Raw genomic sequence first — 24,397 nt, 5'->3', positions numbered from 1 at the left:
TTCTGTTGCGTAGTCTGGAACCGTGTCTTTCTGGGGTTTCGTTGAGTGGTCTGGTACCCAGCTTCATCTAGATTCCAATGAGTGGTCCAGAATCCCTCTTTTCATTTGGTTCTATTGAGTTGGTCTGCAACTAGATCCCTAGAAATCTTTACAATTCATTTGAATAACTCTAAAATGCAGAAACATAGGAGTTGTAGGCTTTAACTGAACAGTGTCGCTCTAGCCCCTAGTTTTCAGCATGATCATGAATGAAAGATTTGAGAATCCTTGTGAATTGATTTAGAAAGGACGATGGATTATGTGGGATTACTTTGGGATTTCCAACTAGTTTATTTATGATTTTACAAAGTATGGTTTTATGGATGATTTTTTATCTGATTGGTTGTTCAATATTGTTAAAGGTTAATTTTGCGCAGTGTTGGTTCATGGAAATGTTATATGTTGTTGATTATGGTTTTGGTGATGGAAAACAAGGTGATAGATGTGAATGATGAAATAACATATGGGTGCATCACGCAAGTTAGGATTGTTTGGAACTCTATGTTTCTTGCTAGCTAATGCCTTGAGAAATGTTGGAGGTTGACAAATGGTGAACTACGAATGGCTCCCATCTTAGGATACATAGGCAGTCTAACACAGAGGTTAGATGCAAACCATCAAATAAAAGGGCTCCCATCTTAGGATACATAGAACACAGAGGTTAGATGCAAACCATCAAATAAAAGAAAAAGTTACTGGGATGTTGAACAATTGGTTTGTTTTGGTCATGCCTCATAGGCGAGGCATAATAGTTGAATAGATACACAGGTACTTTCTGACATCATATATTGATCATGGACGTATCTCATGATCGTGGCATGACATTTGCACTAGGAATAGGTTCACAAATAACATATGTCATGGTGCAGGAATGGGTGAAATGGCTTGGTGAAGGAATAAGTTTCTTGGAAGGATGAGTTGTTGTGGAGTTGGGCCAATGACAATGCACATCTAAAATGGGATGTAGGAAAATATCTCATTTGCCTACCCAGTGTCGGATTCGTCTAAGTTGGGCTTGGATTTTGGTGCTCCTAAGTAGACCAAATTCTCCATTATCAAAGAGTTTCCATGGGCCATGTGGACCTTCGTAACCTTCCACCCATCAACCCCTAAAGCAAGCCTTGGGAAACCACATGTCATGGGTCCATATGCGCTTGGTAGGTGTTGGGTTTAAAAGAATGTGTTTGGCATGGCGTGATATAATTCATTGCTTGGCCTGACATGTGAATTAGACTTACGTAAATGATTGCTAAATTTATTAGTTTTGTCAAAACATTGTATAGTACAATCAAAATTTGCATGAGGCAATAAGACTGCACAGAGCAATGGTCATTTAATGTGCTTGTGCCTTCTTAGGCAATTTTTGGACCCTAACACATTCTTACTCCGATTCCAGATAATTTGAATGAATAGCTTCAACAAGAATTCGATTATGATTCCTCCTCATTTCAACTCCTCAATTCAATTCCTGCTCCATCCTCTTCTATTTTAATTACAGTTATGGAAATGAGCCTTTAAATTAATTGATTTTATTTTCTTATAAAAGTTTAAGGTGTTTGAAAATTCTAAACTATTTTTTTTTAGGAAAAAATTGATTCTTTTATTTCATCCTCATGGCATAATACTATTGGCTAGGTGGGTCCACACAAGTTCCATGTCAGCAAAGTAATAGATTTTCTGACGGAGTGAGACTGCAAGGACCACATTGATAAACAGAGAAATAGATAAGGGAAGAAATTTAATAAGTTCAAAGCATAACGGACCAAAACTAATAAGTTGGTAAATTATAAAGGACCATTTGTGATAAAAATCCTGAACTATGATAGTGCTTTTTTAAAAAAGCACTTGACGTTCATTGATTTAAAAATCTATTCAAAAAGTTCTTCCAGAAAACACCAAGGTTTCGTTTAATTATAATCGTTTCATTTTTTAGTTTTAGTTTTCATTAACATACATGACTTTAGTGTAAGATTAACTTTGACTATCCCCAAAGTTTATTGAATCTTAACAGCCATTTGATAGACAAATAAGTGTATGGTAAAGGGTACAATCACCCAAAGTTAACATACATGACTTTTAATCATTAATAAATCGATCCCTACACAACACATCCACATTTGACAACCACCTTTAAACAAACAAAAACAAAAGGCCATATAATAATAATATAGGAAGACTAATTAAGTTTCTTTCCTTTACTACTCTCCATTGCTGCTTATTCAATTAGTTGCAACTTGGAGTTTTGCAAGCATACATATACTATATGATATGATGATACCTTGAAAGAAAAAGCGTATCATACAATCAGATTTTAAAACAACTACTTGATTTGAAAATGTGAAAAAGTCAACATAAGCAACTGAGAATGCCTTGGCAATTGCTCAACAGTTAAAGCTAATAAACACGGATCAAACCCTAGCCGACTAGCGAAAAACCAAGAAAAAATTATATGCCATCGGCTCCTGTCTTTAGCTTTGAATTCGGCTGCAATCTTCTTGAAAATCATTATTCTTCTCTTCTCTCATTTTTTGTTTACTTTATTTAGTGTTGAATTATCGTTGTGAAACGGTATAATCACTGTGATAATCACCGTCTTTTGACCCATGCACATAGTTAACACAAGGTTTTGAATCAAGTTATCACCTTCAATATTGGTGGGAGTGCTTGATTTTAATTTTCTTTTTGGTGTATTACCTCTTTTGGATCTATGTGAAAGGTGAAGCTGTTTGATTTGCTAGATCTATATCATTTGGTGTTTTGGGATCCTGATGGTGATTGTGTTATGCGAGAGACTCATGGGCATCGTATTTCGAATCTCAATTTATGGTTTGAGATTTGTTCTCACATGATATTCCTGTAACATAAAGTTATGTTTTATTGATTTGTGTAACCATGCGACTTCCTATGAGCTCGGACAAATGATTAAAATCTACTCATCATTTTGCTAATAATGAGGCTTTATGATAATATTTTTATAAATCGTGTTTGTAAAGAGCGTTTTAGAGTCAAGTTCTTCGTAATATATATTTATAATGCTCTTTTATCGAAGGAAATATTTGTACTATTTTCTTTAAAAAAATAAGCTAATAAACACGGACAGAATCACTCTTTACTTTACGAGTAAGTGCCTTTTACTGATTTACACAAGGCAATCCCACCCAAGATTTGATTTTTCCTCCCTCATTATTCTACACAAAACCCACCCATTTGGTTAAAACATTTGAGAAATGTTACGGAGTAAACGCAGTAGCCTCTTTTGGAAGTTGGATTTTTTATAGATTCTTTGTCATTTTTATTTTTCTTTTGAGCTGTCTTTTTTGTAAATATTATTTATGGACTCTTTATCATCTTTTATTTTTCTTTTATAATATTGGCACGAGAATTAATAAACTAAAATGTATACGATTTTGATCATTATACAATACAATATGGGATAATGAGTAGATTAGTAATATCCCATACCTCAATACAATAATGACATGTTTACGTAAACGTAATGAAAATATGAGGAATTGAATTAAGGAGGAGTCAGAATCGAATTTCTGTTGAAGCTGTTTACTTAGGCCATCTCCAACAAAGGGCTAGCCAGAGGGCTCGTTTTAGCCCTCTGGCCCTCCAAGAAATTAATATTTTAATGAATAGTACAGGGCCATATTTGCCTCCATCTCCAATCGAGGGCCAAAAGGCCATAGGGCTTGTTTTAGCCCTGTCACAAAAAACCGTCTCCAATCGAGGGCCAAAGGGTCAAACATAATTTATTATTTAAAAGCTACAACTTAAATTCAACTCTAACGGCTAAGTGACGTCAGCTAGCTGTTGGTAGCTGACATCATGCTGACGTCAACTACCTGTTGGATTTGAATTTTTCGTTTGCTATAAATAGGTTGGATATTGGGCTATAATTCACCTAACTTTGAATTCAATTTATTTCAATTCAATCTCTTTCAATTCAATCTTTTTCAATTCAAGTTTGCAATGAATTCCAACTTTGGATGCTCTTCGGATTCCAATTGGGGGTCCTCATCCAATTCCAAATTGGTAGCAAAATGGGCGCAAATGAGACGAGAAGATGTGGAGTCTGATGAAGAAGTTCAAGTAAGGCGCAACAAACAAAATAGAGCAGCAGCCATGGCTGGCTGTGTCAGCCAACTGAGGAACAACGTCAATAGGGTGGCTTTATTGCTGGTCGTTCTTACAAACCACGAACAGGGCGATGTTGCATGCCAATCTGATGAACAACTACTTCAACCCCAACTCGGTGTACACAGAAGAGCATTTCAGACGTTACTTCCAAATGAGGCGTCATGCCTTCGAGCGTTTACTTCGTGATGTCCAACAAGTTAATCCATACTTTTGACAGAAGCGGGACAGAGTAGGCCGCCCTGGTTTCTCACCTCATTAGAAGGTTATTGTTGCACTCTGAATGATAGCCTATGGCTCCCCAACTGATTCGATGAATGAAACCCATGGTATGCCTGAGTCTACATGCCTTGATACTCTTGAACAATTATGTGACACAATTGTTCAGGTTTACAAAGACGAGTACCTCCGCGAGCCAAATCAAGAAGATCTGAATCGGCTCCTTTGCAAAGTTGAAGACCGTGGGTTTCCGGGCATGATAGGGTCATTAGACTGCATGCATTGGGATTGGAAAAACTATCCCATCAGATGGCAAGAAGGCTTTAGCGGAAGGTTGAGAAACCCAACTGTTGTGTTAGAGGCAGTTGCCTTATATGACACATGGATCTGGCATGCTTTCTTTGGAGTCCCTGGATCCCAAAATGACATTACAGCTCTTGAGCGTTCACCCCTCTTCAATAACATGACGGAAGGTAAAGCACCTCAACTTGACTACTACATCAACAACAGTCAATACAATATGGGGTATTACTTGGCAGATGGCATCTTCCCAAAGTGGGCGACACTTGTCCAAGCAATTCCAAACCCTAGGAATGACGTAGAAAAGTTGTTTACCTTACACCAAGAGGCATACAGGAAAGATGTTGAGAGAGCTTTCGATATTCTACAAGCACGGTGGAAGATCATTAGCGAATCGGCAAGAGGGTGGAGTCGAGAAAATTTGGACTCCATGATGATGTCTTGCATCATATTACACAATATGATAGTGGAGGATAAGTGAGATGGGTACATTGATGGAGAGTCCGATGACAACCAAGAAGATCAAAATAGGTCAAGAAGGGCTCGTGCAAAAATATATGATGGACCTAATTTGCCTTTCAATCTAAGAACTGATAGTATCTCTATAAATGAATACACAAGGCACTATAGAATGATACGTTCTCGTGCCACAAACAAGTACCTACAGCAGGATCTTGTTGCACATCTTCGGGCCAAAAGAAGCATGGAGTAGGCGTTTAAGTTTTATGTTGTTAAATGTTTTTAAAAATATTGTTTAAGTTTCATGTTGTTAAATATTTTTTTTATGTTGTATAATTTGTATGTTGGTTAATGTTATTAATGTTGTTTCATGTTACTTAATTTAATTTAATGTTGTATAATGGCTTTGAAAGTTATAGGCAAAAATATAATTTAAAAAAAAATATGAAACAAATTTTCTGAAATAGAAGTTATAGAAAAAAAATAGAATTTAAAATAAAATCAAACAAATTTTATGAAATAGAAGTTATAGGAAAAATTTTGTAAAAAAAAAAAAATAAAAATAAAATTGTAAAAAAAAAAAAAAAAAAAACCAAATGCAACGGCTAGCTAACATCAGCTAGCCGTTGCATTTGAATTTTAGCATAAGGATTCCTGTCGGTTAGCCCTCCAGCCCTTTCAAATTTCGTGGGGCCTTCTCAGATTCCACGAGCCCTCTGACCTAGCCCTCGGTTGGTGACGGTTTTCGAGCTATTTTTGACCTTCTGGATTCCTTCAAATTATTATAAACATAAAAATTATCGTAACCGGAATTGAATTTTTTATTTTCATTTCGATTACAGATATGTAAACACGCCATAAGTGCATTTTGCTGGCAACATTTAATTTTCTTTGCCCAAATTCCCACATTGAGGTTTGACTATTCGCCATCCCCAAAATTGTAAAGCCAACAGTGCTTTACAAGAAGGAACCCTCTTTCTACTCTTTTGCCTAATGTGGGACCCATCACCAACTCCCTTCTGACCTATTTTAATTTTATCTTTGTGCCATCATGTGCCATGCAAAAAATATTCACATTTAAAAAACTCCCCAAAAAATCCACCGTTGGATCCCTCTTTTGACTTTTGCGCCATCTTTTCCTTTCTTTTATAACCCCCTCAACCCCCCTTCCCTTCTCTCAGACACCCCCAATTCATAACCTCCATCCTCTTCCTCTCTCGATTCTCAAAGCCGAAGCCAGCTCCAATGGCTGTAGATCTAGTTGGCTTCTCCAAGATTGATGATCGGACGGCCATGCAAGAAGCTGCCTCCGCTGGCTTGCAAAGCATGGAGCACCTCATCCGCGCCCTATCCAATCACCCCCCATCCCAAACCCCACTCGATTGCCGGGAAATCACCGACTTCACCGTGACAAAGTTCAAGCAGCTAATCTCTGTTCTGAACCGGACCGGTCACGCGCGGTTCCGCCGTGGACCGGCCAATCCACCTTCCGACCCGGTCCACCCAAAACCTCAGACGACTTTGACTGTTTTTCAAACACCAAAGTCCGACAAAGATTCCTCCACTACTCTGTCCCCGCCGCTCTCCACTACGTCGTCGTTTCTATCCTCCATCACAATCGGTGACTTCAGCGTTTCCAACGGTAAAGCCTTCTCATCGATTTCCGTGCCTCCGGCGCCGGCTTTCTCCGCTGGAAAACCCCCCCTTCCACAATCTCACCGGAAACGGTGTCACGACGGCGAAACAGCTAAAACATCATCGTCTGGCCACTGCCATTGCTCTAAAAGAAGGTACTACTGAATCCTGGATTCTGAATCTCTGATACACTGTACAAAATACACCCTTGGCACATATTAGCATACGTTTTTGTTGTTTGAAAATTTTCATTTAAATTATTTTGTTTTTTTAATTATTTATAGGAAGTCTAAGGTTAAGAGGACGATCAGAGTGCCGGCGGTTAGCTCGAAAATCGCCGATATACCGGCCGATGAGTTCACCTGGAGAAAGTACGGTCAAAAGCCGATCAAGGGCTCGCCTTACCCGAGGTATTATTCTATTCCTTTTAATCTCAACCGCACATCGGCTTGATCTTTTCAAAGTCAAACACAGATCTCGATGTGCTTTCTTTTGAATGATAGAATACCAAAATTATTAATTTATTTATTTGTTTTGCAGAGGGTATTATAAGTGCAGTACAGTGAGAGGCTGTCCGGCGAGGAAACACGTGGAGAGAGCTCAGGACGACCCCACTATGCTCGTCGTTACCTACGAGGCTGAGCACCATCACGGCCTTGTTTTCCAATCTTCTAAGGAATGAGGCGGGGTCCACATTTTTTGATTCGATCATCACCGTTGAAGGCACTCCGTGACGGTGGACCACTATTACAGCAAGTGTACTTAGCGCTCTTTCAGAAGTCAAAAAGGAAAAAATGCTGAATTACAGAAATGAAATGTACGGTGTAATGGAAAATGGAGAGGGGTATGATGTAAATTATGAAAGAAAAGAAGGGTTAAGGAGAAAGATGGAAAATAGAATATATAGTTGTGATGAACTAAATATATTGAATGGGGTGATGATAAGGAGACAAAAGTTTAGACGTGCTTGTGGATCACGTGATGCGATAGTTTCCGATTGAATTATTTCTTTGTAACCATGAACTATAACATCAAGCGTGGTCTAACAAACGATGGTCTAACAATTTAGGCTTCTATTTTCCTATTGAATTTAAAGAAAATTAATGAAAAAGATTTGAAAATTTTGAATTTTAACGATAAAGACAAAATAAAAAGTAAAATGAATAGTATCTGAATTGATTTTTTAATGTAGAAATATGATTTTTCGTTAAAATGAACAATACCGAGAGCTTTTTATTTTGAATTTATTCAAATTTTTATTAATTTATAATTTTCATACGAAATTTGTTGTGTTGGTGGACAGAGAATTGGATTCTTTGGTTGAAATCTTCGTCGATTGTGGAAGAAGTCAAAAAGGACGCGCATCAGAATAATCTTTTTCTTTTCTTTCATAATGTTGATGTCGTTTAATGCTGATAAAGTCAATGAAGTTATTCGTGGGTGGGGGCTACTCCAGCTAATGCAGATTGGTTGTGTTCGTTGACCATTGAAATCTGTGTCTGCTGTTTGATACTTGTATGGCGTTTAAAATGTCAGTGACATTCGATGATAAAGATTAGGAAAGATGGGGCTTTGGGTTTGGGTAGTTACATGAGTTTTGAATGGGAGCTGCTGCTGACGACCTTCTTGGTCATTTTGTTTTTTGATTTAGCGTTGCATGATGATTCGAATCGTTTATTATCTAGTTCGTTATTTAAATTTTAACTCGATAGAAAATTAATCACATTTGAGATCTTCTAATGGTTTGAAAATTGTTGTTAAGGTTTCATTGTTTAGTTAAATAACATGGTTGTTAGTCTACTTATTGGTTAAAAATAAGACGGATAAATGTGTTTTTAACTTGGTTCATTTTTGGTATTGTCAAATCATGACGCAACATTGTAAGATAAGAAATATGACCCAGAATGTTCAAATGAAAATGTTTTTAACACTCTTTTATGATTTATGACCTACCAGAGTATAACAAACTTGGAATTTTATTCGTATCTTTTAAGTCTAAATATTAATCAAAACTTTTCTAATGCACCGTAGACTCGGAATGTATTTGAGTTTTGGTGGTGTACAATTAATGTAAAGAGGAGGAATCTAAAACGAACATTTCTTAAAGAGGAAGAAGATAGTTATGAGCCGAGATGTTATATTTGATGAAGATAAGATATGGAATTGGAGTGACAATGAATCTGGGCAGGAACATATGCGCAATTTTTTCCCCTTCCACAGATTGTGATCCTTTAACATTTGAAGATGCTCTGATACAGAAAAATGGCAGGATGCTACATGTATATACGCTCGTATAAATTAAATCCATAGAGAAGAATGATACTTGGGAGTTGATTAATCTTCTAGAAAGGCAAAAGACAATTGGGGTTCAAGTGAGTTTATAAAACCAAGCTGAATGGAAACCGAAAAGTTGATAATCATATAGCTCGTTTTGTGGCAAAGGGTTACAAGTAAGAGTACGACATTGATTTCGAGGAGGTGTTTGCTCTTTTGACCTTGTTCTTTCAATGGTTGCTCAAAACTCGTGGTTCATCTTACTATGTCAGCTATATTACATGGGATGTTGCAGGACTCTCTGTATTGAGGAACCTCCGGGTTATTTGCAACAAGGAGATGAATAAAAAGTTACAAACGGAAGAAATTATCGAACGGCTTAAAACGGACTCCAAGAGCGTGATGCTCTTGCATGGACGCTTACGTTGCTGAAGAAGGCTTCCAGTAGTGTCCACATAAGCATATTGTGCTCATCAAAGTATGAGATGGAGGAAAGATAATTGTTGTGTGTTTGTACATGGGTAACTTGATCTACACATGTAACGATAAACCCATGGTTGATGACCGGGTTTGAGCCTAAAAATTTGGAGAGATTCCGGATGAAAGATAAAAGTTCAGTTCACACTCCAACAACACCAGATTTGAAGCTATTGGAGAATCCTAGAGGGAATAGGGTAGATTCTACTATTTACTAAGCAAGTTGTGGGTAGTTTGTTGTATCTACGTCAACTAGCCACTACACCACATCAACCACGGCTGATTGACCATGGACATAAGAAGTCTGTTATAAATAGTCCAATTTAATCACGGACGTTTGCAGTCCGTGGTAAATAAATTGGTTTAACAACGGGCGTAGAGTGGCCCGTGGCTGAAGGTGTTAAAGCAACAACGTGCGTTTAAATCCCGTTGTAGTTTGGTTAAATATTATTACTAGGCATGTCCGTGGTTACAAAAAATTTGACAATAATGCCTTTTTAAATCTACCACGGACCGTAAGTGTTATCGTTACAATTATAATTTTTAATTTTTTTAATCAATCAGTATTACAACACACACTCGAATTTCAGATCTCAATTGTGGAGCAAAAAATAATCAAGAAATATATGGAGAAGACACGTGGATCTTTGGGTGAAAAAGACAAAATTACCATCGAGGCATACTGGAACTCCCACGCGTAAGTTGCGGATAATCATGACTCAATTAAGGTAAAAAATGATCAAAGTAGGTATTTATTCAAAGCCTATTTCATCAATTCTCATCAAATCCTCCCCCATAAGGTAATTCCTATTCATTCTTTTCAAAATATGATTCATTAGCTAATTAATTGATTAATTACCCATTTAATTGCCTAATTGATTACAATTACACCAAAAAACCACCATAAGTGGCCTGACCCTTTTTCTCCAAATAGGGGCTAGCCACACCCCTATAAATAGCCAGTATTTCTCCCAAAAACCTAAGTCCAACTTTGTTGCAAAATTCTCTAAATTTCTCTAAACATTTTCCCTCAAATTCTAACTGTAGCATCAGAGGTTCTTTAGCCAAAGCCCCCCTATTCATCGTGGCCGCGTGAGGCTCTTGGCTTTGACCAAAGGTGTTAACTGTTTTGCAGGTGCATTTTCGTCCAAATAGAAGAAGGTAGAAATTTGCATCCACAAATTAGTGCTTCTATTGAGAGCTTGAGTCACACACTCGTAGAAGACTCTCGCATTCAAAGTTTTTCGTTTTCTTGTTCATTTGTAGATTTTTCGTATGTTCTTATTCTTGGAATTTTTATTTATAAATTTTTTTCGATAAAATGTAAAAGAAAAGTATAATGGCAAGAGATTCAGAAACCTTGACGAATGAAAATCCCTTTGTTCAAGAATTAGGACCACAACGATCCATAAGGCTCACCACGACAATGAGTGGAGTAGCTCCACCCCCACAAGACACCACCGTAGCAACCACCATGGCAGCCACCCTCGGCAAAGCCTATGGTGCCAAGACCATGTCGTTCCATTCAAGCCCGCACGGGCCCAAGCCTAAGGATAGTCGGTCCGAGCTGCTTAAGCCCAACGTGTTACCGAGTTGAGCCCAAGTTTAGCACCCACGTATGCCATATGCCGAGCAACCCATTCCTATGGCCTTTCAAGCAATTCCTACTTGTCTAAGACCGATTCAACCACCTCAGCTCCAAATTTCTAGACTGACAATTGAACCGGGGTCATTTTCACCCTATTTATCCATGAATTTGACATTCCCCAACTCAAGTCTTGCACCTCGAGTTTACCACACTTTCGCTACTCAAGGAGATGCATTCTTTCCAAGCTCTTCCAATCTAAACGGAGAATAACACTTGTCTTGACAAGTCATAAAGTTGATGAGCGCCCTTGCACAACAGATGACCTTGGTGAATCAGTTTTTGCAGCGCATTGAGATGCAACATGCCTCTAACGAGGTGTCTAGAAGTAGGACAAGGGCATATGAGGAACCTCTCCAATAGCGACTCGGCAAGTAGCCACTTGACCAACCACGAATCTAGCGTTCCGGCAGTGCACACTCCTAACTAGGTCTTCGAGACAACGTGTACTCCTGTCTTTGCGCGCAGAGGAGCGCGCACTCTCGATTAGGCCCACTGACAAGCATACACTCATGGTTGGGACCATACTCTGACAATCAACATGAGCAACCTTTCAGTTAAAATGTTCATTCACAGCTAGGCCCGCAATGAGCATTATTCGCCTTACATCGGATGTAAGCGGCACAACGGACGGAAATTTGGCTCAAGTTTAACCGGCGGCATACAAGGAAATCGGTTGCCTACCAGGAATATACCATATGCACCGCAGTCGCAGCATAGACGAGCTGAACAGATGGAAGAGTAGCAGGTCAAGACCGGGGGCACACCAGGAGCAGTCGAGACCAATAAAGGGAAATTTAGGAGGAAGTAAAAATGCTTTTGAATGAACGATTGCGTGATTTCCAACGCAACGAAGTCACTAACGAAGCGTTACGATGAGACATGACCAACAGGAGCAGGTCACCCTTCACGGATGAGATCAAGCAGGTAGAGCCCTCACACAAGTTTAGCACACCATATTTCACATCCTTCAAAGGAGATGGAGACTCGGAGAGGCATTTGAAGCATTACCGAACCGCAATGGTCCTTTATCGGAACAACGATGCTCTTATGTGCAAGATATTTGTCACCACTTTACAAGGCGAGGCTCAAGATTGGTTCCACACCCTGCCACCACTATCCATCCAGAGTTTTGATGATCATTCCTTGGTTTTCACCAAAGAATACGCATCCTACCGCTCGATTAAGAAAAAATTCGACCATTTATTCAATGTGAAGAAGAACCCAAATGAGTCGCTTCGTGACTACGTAAAGAGGTTCAAAGCAGAGAAGGCTAAGATAGTCGGATGCAACAATTCAATAGCAAGTGTAGTCTTCCAAAAAGGACTCCCAACAGACCACCTGCTGTTTGGGAAGATCATGAAAGAAGATCTAACTCTGGCAGACTCTTTCGGTCTAGTAGAGAAGCATGCTCTATGAGATGAGGCACAACGAGTAGACAAGAGGCCCGAGCAGGCACGAAAATAGTCGATAGTGTCTTAAAAGAAGGAGGATGGGAAGTAATAGAACCAAAGCAGGTAGGAGGCCAAACGTAGGGATCAACCCACGACTAAAGAAAGCTTGGCATCTAAGAACTACTCTAAGTTCTTGATCTTGGTCCACCAAATCGTCATTGACATCAAGAGCGAGTTATGGTTCAAGTTGCTGAAACAGTCAAAATGAGATACTTCCAAGTTGGATCACACCAAGTATTGCGCATTGCACCGAGGTCCCGGTCACATAATCGACGATTGCTACACTTGGAAGAATTACATAGAAAAGCTCAAGAAGGAAGGAAAGGTCGACATGTACTTGGACAAACCGGTTGAGTCTAGAATGAACACGGATGCCGATGAAGAACCGCCCAACAAGACTATCCGGATTAACGGCATCTTCGTCGAATCTAAGCACTTGAGGGCCACTAACAATTCAAAGAAGTGGAAGATCTAGCAATAGTCTCGCAAGTCCAAACAGTCGACACCCAACCTGGACCCATTGTTGGTTTCACTAAGCAGGATACCGAAGGCGTTGACTTTTCGCACGACGACGCGCTGGTGATATCTGTCCACTTGGCCCATGCCATAGTTGACAGAATGATGGTTGACAATGGAAGTGCAATCAACCTAACTCTCAATAATTCAAAAGATGGGCCTGGAAAGCACAATCATACAACGAGCGGAAATACTCACTAGATTCAACGGACAGACCATGACTGCCATCGGCCACACCACACTTAACATGAAAACACCGCTAGTTGTCTCAAAGTAAACATTCACAATAGTAAGGGACCCGTCTCCTTACAATGGGATTCTAGGGAAACCTTGGCTAATAAAGCTGGATGCTATCACTTCCGTCAAGTATCAGAAAATTCGATTATGCATCCTAGGAGAAAAAGTTGAAGAAATCAAGTCTGACTAGGCCGCATCTCGATAGTCTACAATGCAAGTATTAAAGGAATCAAAGAAGAAGTCAAGTTAATCATGAGCTTGGGGGCAACCATCGAACCTTCGCGAGCAGCGGAAGATGTCTTTGGCTTTTTCTCAGCCAGCATCTCCTGAGCAAGCGGAGAAGATCTCTTCTTTCCATCTTCATGCACGGCAGACTCAACTACAGTGATCGGACAAACTAACGCTTCAGCCTTTATTCACTTCATCTCCTTTCTCGGGGGCAGCCCACATTTCTCCCAGCGAAGAAGGCTAAGCAGCCAACGCCACTCACGGTACTCGGAGGGTATACCTAAGGGCATATGCACCTTCTTCATATCTGGAGAAGACCTAGGAGTCGAGCCAAATTCCAAAACTACAAGAATAGCGGGAAACAATTAGAAAATTAGAAAGTAGCTTAGCACAAATACAAAGTAGCCGAGAGATCAAGCAGTCTACTTAGCGGAGATGAAAACCGTCGAAACACGCAACTTGGGGGAAGAATCAGACTCCTACTATCCACTTATCTCAAAAGTTTCTTTGGTCCAGTCATGATCTCATTTGCTCGGATGATCAAAAAGCTTATAGCGGTGTTGCAACTGCCCAACTCCCTCAATGTGGCCTATGTTAAAGAAGTACCAAAATTCGTTGACGATTTAGTCTAAGTAAAAAAATTAGCTCAGATTGAAAAACCCCACACACAGACCGCGTTCGGAGAACATTGAGCGGAGGCACACTTCATGGAAGAATCGAGGCATGGGGAAAGAAAATCCCAACACAAAGTAATAGAGGTGAATTTTGATCGCTCTCCGAGCCCCACTACACTGTTCATAGCTGCTACCATCCTTGACATGCTTCACATGCACTTTTGACGGAATAGCGTGCCTATATACCTAAAAAAAGTCTCTAAACGAGTCATCGGAGCTAATTTTGAAGTGAGAAGCCTTGAAGTAGCCAACCTTGCTCAAAGATCCGCCTTAACGATACAACGACGACATACTATCATCATTCTTATGATTCAAGGAAGACATGCTTGAAGAATTTCTACAAAGACGTAAGAAAATTCGTCAGACAGCTGCACAAAATATAGGGAAAAGGCACGACACAACAGGCCCCACGGCCCAACAGGGCTCTTGGTCTCTCTTTTTCTTTCTTCTTATAGATGGGCTTGAGCCCAACATTCAAAAAAAAAAAGGGGGAAAACCGAAGGCCAAAGCCGCAAGAGCCTAGTAGCAACCTCGCTAGGCCTATTTTCCCTCGGCTAGTAGGCCTCACAACCCAATTCAACTAGAAGGGGGCTGGCACTCACGCACCTCCCTCATCCACTTTTCCTGTGGGCCTAAGCCTAACCATATTGCCCAACTTTCTAGCCCGAGCCAGCCATGCTAACCCTCGGCCTGAGTCGAGCCACACACGGTAGCAATCTAGCTGTGACTTCCCAGCCGGTTTTTCACACCTCCTCGATGCACGATAAGCCAAATTTCAAGCCCTGAGGCTCCCAAAAATTATGAAGACAAGGAAAATTAAATTTTTTCTTACCTTGGAGAAGCATGAAGGAGAATAAAGCAACGAAAGACGGTCCTTTGCACAAGCAAGTGTAAAAGATTGGTAGGGGAGGGGGAACAAATATCATCTAGCTCTCTCTCTTTCTCCTGTAGGGTAAAATAAATTGCTCTCTAAAGTTAATTTAATAATCTACTTAAGGTAGACTTAAATAGACTTTAGAAGTAATTTATTTCCCCTTCCTAGAAAGATCTACTTTCCTATTAGAGAGTGAATCTACATCAAAATAGGAAACAATCCTATATTTCCTAAAGCAATAAGATCTTTACACTTGCTGCCCTTTCCTGCGAGCTGCCCAATAGGTGTGGGGGCATTTGTAGAGCCAAAAATAATCAAGAAAAATATGGAGACGACACGTGGATCTTTGAGTAAAAACACAAACTTACCCACGAGGCACACTGGAACTCCTACGCATAAGCAGCGGACAATCACGACTCAATCAAGGTCAAAAGTGATCAAAATAGGTATTTATTCAAAACCTATTTCATCAATCCTCATCAAATCCTCTCCATAAGGTAATTCCTATTTATTCATTTCAAAATAAGATTAATTAGCTAATTAATTGATTAATTGCCTAATTGATTACAAGTACACCCAAAAATCACCATAAGTGCCCAGACCATTTTTCTCCAAATAGGGGCCGACCACACCCTATAAATACCTATCATTTCTCCCAAAAACCTAAGTCCAATTCTCTTGCAAAATTCTCCAAATTTCTTTAAACACTTTTCCCTCAAGTTCTCACTTTGGCATCAAAGATTCTTCGGCCAAAGCCCCCCCATTCATCGTGGACGCGTGAGGCTCTTAGCCTTGACCAAAGATGTTAATTGTTTTGCAGGTGCATTTTCGTCCAAAAAGAAGGCAAAAATTTGCATCCACATCAATGAAACCTATTTATCGTTTTCATATCAAACACCGCTGTAAACATGAAAAATTCCTGAAACAAGAAACAAGAATACGTGTACAAAATATATTTTTGTATTAATGATTTTTGGGTTACAATCTCTTTGTAATTTGATCATCTGATTCTATCTTCGTAGGGTGTAGGTTTGTGGATGAGTTGTTGATCCAAAGGGCCGTCGGGGCTTGATCTAAGGATGAACAGTTAATGAATGGATCTTCAAGGGGCGTTGGGCTTGATCTTGAAGAATGGGTGTATGGGTTTGTTGAGGTTGTTGATCCAAAGGGCCGTTGGGGCTTGATCTTAGGATGAACGGATGATGAATGATGAACACTTTCTTCAAGGGGCTGTCGGGGCTTGATCTTGAGTTGGTGGGAGTTCTTCAAGGGCCGTTGGGGGTTGATCTTGAAGGAGGATTTGACGAAGAACGAAGATTGCTTTCTTGATCCTTCGGGATTTTCTTGAGAGCTTTAGAGCTTCAAGGCTTCAAGGTTTTGGTGTGTATGTCAACTTCTCTTTTTTTTTTTTTTTTTTTTTCTCTTGATGGAGAAGCCTATTTATAGGCTTTGAGAGTGAATCACCACCATCCATTTTTTTGGTGAAGTGAGTGGAGTTGTAGGTGAAGTAAATGGAGTTGGTAGGTGAAGTAAGTGTGTGAGGTTGGTGAAGTAAATGGAAGTTGTAGGTGAAGTGAGTGTGTGATGTAGGTGAAATAAGTGTGTGAGGTTGGTGAAGTAAATGGAAGTTGTAGGTGAAGTGAGTGTGTAATGTAGGTGAAATAAGTGTGTGAGGTTGGTGAAGTAAGTGAAAGCTGTAGGTGAAATGAGTGTGTGATGTAGGTGAAATAAATAAATGTTGTAATTTTAATACATTGGTTAACATTTATTTCACTGAAATTTCGATGTCTACAAATGCCCCCACTTCAAGGCGCGTCGTATACATGTGCTTGTCATGTGCAGAAGATGCGTTTTGAAGTCCCTTAATGTAGATGTCAACCCAAGGGCCGTCGAGGCTTGATCTTGAATTGGGCTGGAAATTTCTTCAAGGGCTGTTGGGGCTTGAACTTGAATTCGACTGGAAGATTTTCTGGTTTCCTCCAATCGTTGATTTTCCACAGGCTTAATCTTGAACTGGGCTGAAGGATTCTTTTGGTCTCCTCCGAAGGTCTGAACTTACTCCTTTTATCTGGAGTTGAATTTGATTCAAGGGTGGTGAACACTTGATTTTGAATCGGACTTGTGATTTCTTCAAGGGCCATCGAGGCTTGATCTTGAGTGAAAATAGGACCATGAGCGGTTTCAGGATTCAGACACATGGCAGGCAAGCACGAGGTGGAGGTGATGACCTGTTTCTTTGTTCAATCTTTCCAATTCATATTGAAGAGGGTTAGAGGATGACTCAGCATATGCAGTTGTTACGTTTGCTAACGATCCACAAGATTGATGTTTCATTGTCACTCGTCTTAGCTGTTCTCCAGGTAGATGTGGTCCCTTCTCTGGAAGTGTATCAACCGTTGAAGATGACTACTCGAGAGCAACGGTAGGTAAGCAACCAGAGAATAGATTCCAGGCAGTTGGTTCCAGATCGGAAGACTGATTCCAAGTGCCGGTTGATTGCTCTATTTCTCTTTGCCCTGCGAGTAAGAACAAGGACAAAGGAAATGATATGGAGAAAGCATGATATGAGATACTTTTGCGTTTTGAAGAAGTGTTGACGATTTAACAGCGTCGCGCGGCGAGGTTTTGCTCTTTGGCGACGGCGCCAGCGAAGGGTTGTTGAGGCTTCTCGAGCTCTTTGATTAGAACAATGATGTCGAGCTTGGATTTGACTTTAACTCCTCTGTCTGGATGGTTCTACAGGGGAAGGCGTCGCGCTTCAGTAATTTGTTCCAGCTCCTTGTGTTGCATTCTTCTCTGCTTGTTTCTTTTACATAGCCCGAAGTGGTGCGCAACCCTTTGCCTTTAAATGGTCTTTCAGGGCATCATTTCTCAGTAATTCATCTATGCTTGGCAGCTTCAGTGTAAAGAGCCGGCACTCCGTCAATTGTCCTGGAGTATGGGCTGAGGGAATTCGAGACTCACCAACAATTGAAGATAAGTACTCGAGAGCAACGCTAGGTAAGCAACCAGGCAAAGGTTCTGGGCAATCAGTTCCAGATCGGAAGTTTGATTTCGGGTTCCGACTGATTGTTTTCTTTCTCTTTGTCTTGGAGATAAGAGCAAGGGCAAAGGAAAAGACAAGGAAAAAGCATGATATGAGATACCTTTGCTTTCGCCCTTGATGATATGAGATACTTTTTCTTTTGAAGAAGCAGCGAATGAATCAGCACATATATTTGTTGCGCTTGTCTCCACATGCTTCGATCTACCGTTTCCTCCTGCCTGATCTGTACTCCAGGCATCTGGTATCTTCTTTGGGGGTACATCAATGGTTGAAGATGAGTACTTGAGAGCAGGGCTGGATAAGCAATCAGGTAAGGGATTCCAGGCAGTCGACTCCAAACGGGAAGCTTGATTCCAAGTGCCGACTGATCTCTCTCTCTCTTTGTCTTTCAGGGAAGAACAAGAACAAAGGAAAGGACGGTGGAAAGGCATACTATGAGATACTCTTGCTTTCAACCTTAATGATATGGGATACGTTTACTCTCGAAGACTTGGTTGAATAGGTGTTCTCAAGGGAAGAAGAAAACTAAGCATATTGAGAGGTTTGGTTGCAGCTACATTCTCGGCCGAGAAGAAGAGTCATGCGTTTTTGGATGTATGCCTTGCCATGAATGTTGACATATATAGGGATTTTAATGGCAAGTAGTAGTACGGGTGCGGCTTTGTGACCCACACTTGTCGGCAAAAGTGTGGTGGTTGGGATAATGACCTTCACGCGTTTTCAACTTTGTCAGAGATCTTTGACAAAGTTGCATGTGTTAGCTGAAAAGCTGAGGTTGCGTCTGAAAAGCATTGACGAACTTTACGCAGGAAATCTGGCTTTTAAGATTTGAAGAGTGGTGTCTCTTCAATTTTTTTTTTGAATCGGTGGCTGTGTCGCCTCTCCTTTTATAGAGGTATTGATCACATCCAACATGCACACTTTGAAGATTGCCCATTCGTGAAAATCGTCTCCGGTGTATTTGTTTTTTTTTTTTTTTTTTAAGATTTTACTCCATCCAACCCTTCTCTTTTAACATCTTTGAAAATGGCTAACCCATTTAACATTTGCTTAGATTTGAGTCTCAGCAGTGATACGGGTGTGCCGCGTCAGGGTAATATATGGTGCCCGTCTTTCTTATCTTCTAATGGCCCTCTTACAGGTGAAGACTCCGTGACGAAGGATGCAACAACAACTACGATTGTAGCTAGGAACCTCCTTACTCCTAGAGATAATAGGCTGCTTCCAAGACGGTCCGATGAGTTGGCCGTTCAAGAGTCCCTAGCTCTCAGTGTTCAGTGTGCCGGCTCTGTGTCCAACATGGGCCAACGCCTACTTGCTCGAACCCGTCAAGTTGAATCATTGATGGCGGAGGTGGAAAATCTTAGATAAGAGATCAAACAGCTTAAGCACGAGAATAATGATTTGTACATGCTTGCAAATAATTATTCGACGAGCATGAAGAGGAAGCTTGATCAACTGCAAGAATCTGAAGGTCGAATTCAAAGTGACCGTCAAAGGTTTGTGGCTTTTTTTCAGAGGCACCTTTTGCCTTCGTCATCTAGCGTTCAACCAAGTATTGAGGCCTTGAATAATCTATCTTCGCGGCCTCCCACTTCTGAAGTTTTGCCAAGTAGTGGGGCTTCTCGTGAGCAGCCTTTGTGAAAGCTCCATTTTTTTTTTTTTTTTTTTTTGTACGCATTTGTAATTTCTCGGAGATCAATGGACATGCTTTATTTCATTCAGCGTATTGTGTTAAGTACAAGCAAAACATATTAAGATGTGCTACTTCCTTCCTTTATTTTTTTTTAAATGATACTTTTGCAAGCTGGTGCCGTGCACCATCCTTCCCCTATTTTCTTCTTTTCAATGATTCTGTCACCACCATCTCTTTTCCTTTTTCTTCTTGATTTGCTAACAGTAGCTTGCACCTTTTTTTTTTGTGTGTGCATGTACATTGTTCTGATGACGAGTATGGTAGATTGGCATTGCTGGGTTCCTTGCTGCACCGCATGCAGACTTTTTTTTTTATTTATTTATTTGCAGTCATCTTATTACATTCTTCACTGCATGCGGATTTCTATTTGCACAGTCATCTCATTACATTCTTCACTGCATGCAGATTGCTATTTGCACAGTCACTGCAACATTATTTGCACAGTCATTGCACTTCATTCGCTTCTCTGGGTTCATGTGCACATATATATATATATATATGTATGTATTTATATCGGATCGAATCGTCATTGCACAACCATTGCACAGCCACTGCAGTGCTTGCTTTCTCGCATCCCGACTGCCCTGTCCTGCAATCCTGCGCTGCTGATAACTGAGTATTCTTCCTTGCATGCTATTTCCTTGAAGAAGTTGAATCCAGATGTTAGAGTTCACCAGCTTGCTGCAATAGACTTGTCACTAACCCAAGTCCGGTCTTCTCAGCAAGCTGCTTCGGGAGATTATCAAGCCACAGAAACTTCTTTAGCTTCCATCCAAGTACGTCTAGATGCGTTGATACGAGAGCAAGAGCAGTTGGGCATCGAAGCATCACGACTTGAAAGTGTTCTCGAGGAGCGGGGAGCTACACTTTCTCAATGCCAGGAGGAGATTTCACGCCTAGAACAAGAGAAAGACATGGCTATGGAGTTGCCCATCTTGTCTCTCACCGAGGTAGAGACTTTGAAGACTTTGGAAGGCTTGCTTGAAGATCGCCTCCGCAGTTTTAGGGACATAGTTTTCGAGTAGTGTCTTCTGCCTTCTATTTTGTAATCAGACTTTTTCCTTCAAAGAAATAAAGTGTTTGCATTCTTGAATTTGCTCTTTATTCTCCAAAGTGTTTGTGTTTTTGTTGATGATGTGACTGTATTTTTTTTTTTTTTTTGGATTTTAATGGTGATTTTGGTGATGATTTTGTCGTACACAGTTTATGCTCTTGCGGGCCAGGAGCCTGGTATATTTGCTTTAGGGGTAGTAGCGCTTCAAAAATCTGCCATTGATGGGGCCGATCTTCAAGCCGTCTTCTGCCATGATTAAGTAGGCGCCGTTGGTGTAGACCTCTTGCATTACGTAGGGTCCATCCCACTTTGATGTGAAATTGCTTTTTGTCTTGTGAGTTGTAATGATAGGCCTACGCAATGCTAGCACGAAGTCTCCGGCTTGGAAAGACCTTGGGCGGACTTTCTTGTTGAATGCCTTGGATAATCGTGCTTGGTAGCATTCCAAGTGTTGTTGAGCTTCTAGCCTTCTTTCATCCAGCGCTTCCAACTCTTGAAGGCGCAACTTTGCATTTTCTTCATCAATCAAGCCTTCTTGTATAGCCATCCTTAGTGAGGGGATTTGACTTTCGAGCGGTAGCACAGCGTCCACGCCATATACAAGAGAATAAGGCGTAGCTTGGGTGGGAGTCCTGTGTGTAGTCCTATATGCCCAAAGTGGTTCACTTATTCTTTCATGCTAGTCTCTCTTTGTTCGGCCGATTACCTTTTTCAGGAGGTTGCACAACGTCTTGTTGAACGCTTCCGCGAGGCCGTTGGCCGGAGCATGATACATGGAAGACTTGTGCTGCTTGAACTTGTACTTGTCGCAAAGCTCATCCACGAGTCGGTTGGAGAACTGCTTTCCGTTGTCAGTGATAATGTAGCGAGGCACACCATATCGGTGGATGATATGCTCCTTGATGAAACGAACGACAGTTTCTTTTTTGACTTCCCTTAAAGGTATGGCTTTAGCCCACTTGGAGAAGTAATCTGTTGCAGCTAGGATGTAAGCTTCTCCTGCAGATGACTTTGGCATAATTGGTCCTACAACATCCAATCCCTATGCGTCGAACGGCCATGAAGCAACTGTAGGGTGTAATGGTTCAGGCGGTTGATGTATGAAGTTGGCGTGGAATTGGCAGGCTTGGCACCTTTTGGTGTGTTCCAGGCGGTCTTTCACCATGCTCGGCCAGTAGTAACCCATTCTTTTGAGCTGGAAATGTAGCTTTGGTCTAGACTGAGACACCCCACACACACCTGAATGGGCTTCTTCCATGGCTTGATTGGCTTCTTCCTCACCTAAGCATCTCAGGAGTACTTCTTCAAAAGAGCGTCGGTAGAGTATTCCTTTGTAGTAAAGGAAGCGGGGTGCTCGTCGACGTATTTCAGAACGGTGTCTAAGATCATATGGAAGCTTTCCGTGCTCTAAGTAGTTGATCAGCGGTTGTCTCCACTCTTCAGCATCGACTGGAAGTACTGAGATGACATTTGTATCATCCAGTGACATTTCATTAACGAGCGGAATCACCCATCTTCTTTTCCTAGTGTCATACTCGAGGCTAGATTGACGAGAGTGTCTGCCATTTGATTTTCCTTTCTTGGCACATGTTCTAGTGTCACGGCTTCGAACTTTTGTAGCAGTTGAGTCGCTAACCGGAGGTATGGGACGAGATCATCTTTCCTCACCTCATATTCAGTTAAGTGTTGATTGATTATGAGCTTGGAATCGCCATATACCTCAAGAGTTGTGATTTCCATGTTGATCGCCATTTGGAGCCCGATGATCAACGCTTGGTACTCAGCAACATTGTTGGAGCATAGCTCATTCAGTTGGAAGGAGTAAGGTAGTATTTGCCTTTGTGGTGACATGAATACTACTCCTGCCCCTGCTCCGTCTGCTCGTGCGGATCCGTCGAAGAACATCGTCCATGTCGGGAAGATGTCGATGTAGAACACCTCCTCGTCAGGCAAGTCATCTGAGATTTTCCAATCAGCCGGGATTGGATGACCGGCAAGGAAGTCTGCTAGTGCTTGTCCCTTGACGGCTTTAGCTGGGACGTAGATGATCTCATATTGATTAAGAAGCAAAGCCCATTTAGCGAGTCGCCCTGTCAAGACTAGCTTAGACATAAAGTATTTGATAGGTCGGCTTTAGCAACCAAGTGGATGGTGTAAGCATGCATGTAATGTCTGAGTTTCTGAATGGCAAACACCAAAGCGAGGCACATCTTTTCTATTGGGGAATAGTTCAACTCAGCGCTGGTGATAGTTCGACTGAGGTAGTAAAGTGCTCATTCTTTTTGGGATTCATTCTTTTGCGCCAAGAGTGCTCCGATTGAACTTTCTTGAGCAGCAATATACAATATGAGCGGTTTCCTGGGCACAGGTGCCCCTAAGACAGGTGGACTTGACAAATATTTCTTTATGCTTTCAAAAGCATTATGGCATGCTTTGTCCCATACGAATGGAACATCTTTCTTCATAAGGCGACTAAACGGTTGACAATGCCCTGTGAGGTTGGAGACGAAGCGTCTGATGAAGGCTAGCTGTCCTTGTAGACTTTTCAGCTCGTGCAGGTTTCTTGGCTCGGGCATGCTTTGAATGGCCTTGATCTTTGATTGGTCTACTTCAATACCACGGTGCTTGACAATGAAGCCGAGGAATTTTCCAGAGGTGACGCCAAATACACACTTTAACGGGTTCATCTTGAGGTTGTATTTTCGCAGCCTTTCGAACACTATTCGCAGATCCTTCAAGTGGTCTGATCTTTTCTTCATCTTAACCACCACATCATCTACGTAACATTCTATGTTTTTGTGTAGCATGTCATTGAAGATTTTCTGCATTGCGCGTTGATACGTAGCTCCAGCGTTCTTTAGACCAAAGGGCATCACCTTGTAGCAGTAGATACCTTTTGGAGTACGAAAGGCTGTTAGTTCCTCGTCTTCGAGGGCCATGCGAATTTGATTGTACCCAGAAGAGCCATCCATGAATGATAATGCCTCATGGCCAGTGGTTGCATCCACCATGATTTTAATGATTGGCAAGGGGAAGTCATCCTTTGGGCAAGCATCGTTGAGGTCTCGGAAGTCTACGCAAACACGTATTTGTCCTGATTTCTTAAGGACAATGACGATGTTGGAGATCCACTTGGGGTATTGCACTTCTCGAATAAAGCCTTCTTCGATTAGCTTGTCGATCTCGACCTCGATTTGTGGGATAAGCTCAGATCGATAGCGTCTTTGAGTTTGCTTTATCGGTCGTGTTCCAGGCTTGACCGCAAGATGATGAACAGCGATGATAGGGTCCAGGCCGGGCATTTCTTTGTAGGTCCAAGCAAAGACGTCTTTGTACTCTAACAACAGCTAATAATACTCATCTATCTCATCTGTATTTAATAATGCACTTACGAAGATAGGCTTTGGTTCCTTGCTTGTACCTAAGTTGA

The 24,397-nt window shown here is 41.0% G+C and overlaps 2 protein-coding genes across 2 annotated transcripts; both read left to right on the top strand.

The window, feature by feature from the left end:
* Positions 1–6,233: 6,233 nt before the first annotated feature.
* LOC137732122 (putative WRKY transcription factor 11) lies at positions 6,234–7,842 on the top strand. Its single transcript, XM_068471420.2, has 3 exons — positions 6,234–6,947; positions 7,077–7,202; positions 7,333–7,842. The coding sequence occupies exons 1-3, from the start codon at positions 6,403–6,405 to the stop codon at positions 7,472–7,474; spliced, it is 813 nt and encodes a 270-aa protein (XP_068327521.2). The 5' UTR covers positions 6,234–6,402; the 3' UTR covers positions 7,475–7,842.
* A 4,228-nt stretch (positions 7,843–12,070) lies between these two features.
* On the top strand, positions 12,071–12,607 carry LOC148690089 (uncharacterized). Its single transcript, XM_088687178.1, has one exon. The coding sequence runs from the start codon at positions 12,071–12,073 to the stop codon at positions 12,605–12,607; it is 537 nt and encodes a 178-aa protein (XP_088543304.1).
* Positions 12,608–24,397: the final 11,790 nt, after the last annotated feature.

This window comes from Pyrus communis, chromosome 16 (genome assembly GCF_041283825.1).
Source record: "Pyrus communis isolate YQ-2024b chromosome 16, ASM4128382v1, whole genome shotgun sequence".
Classification (NCBI taxonomy): Eukaryota; Viridiplantae; Streptophyta; class Magnoliopsida; order Rosales; family Rosaceae; genus Pyrus; species Pyrus communis.
Note: the sequence above shows the minus strand (reverse complement) of the source record. Positions and strands in the feature narration are given on the sequence as shown.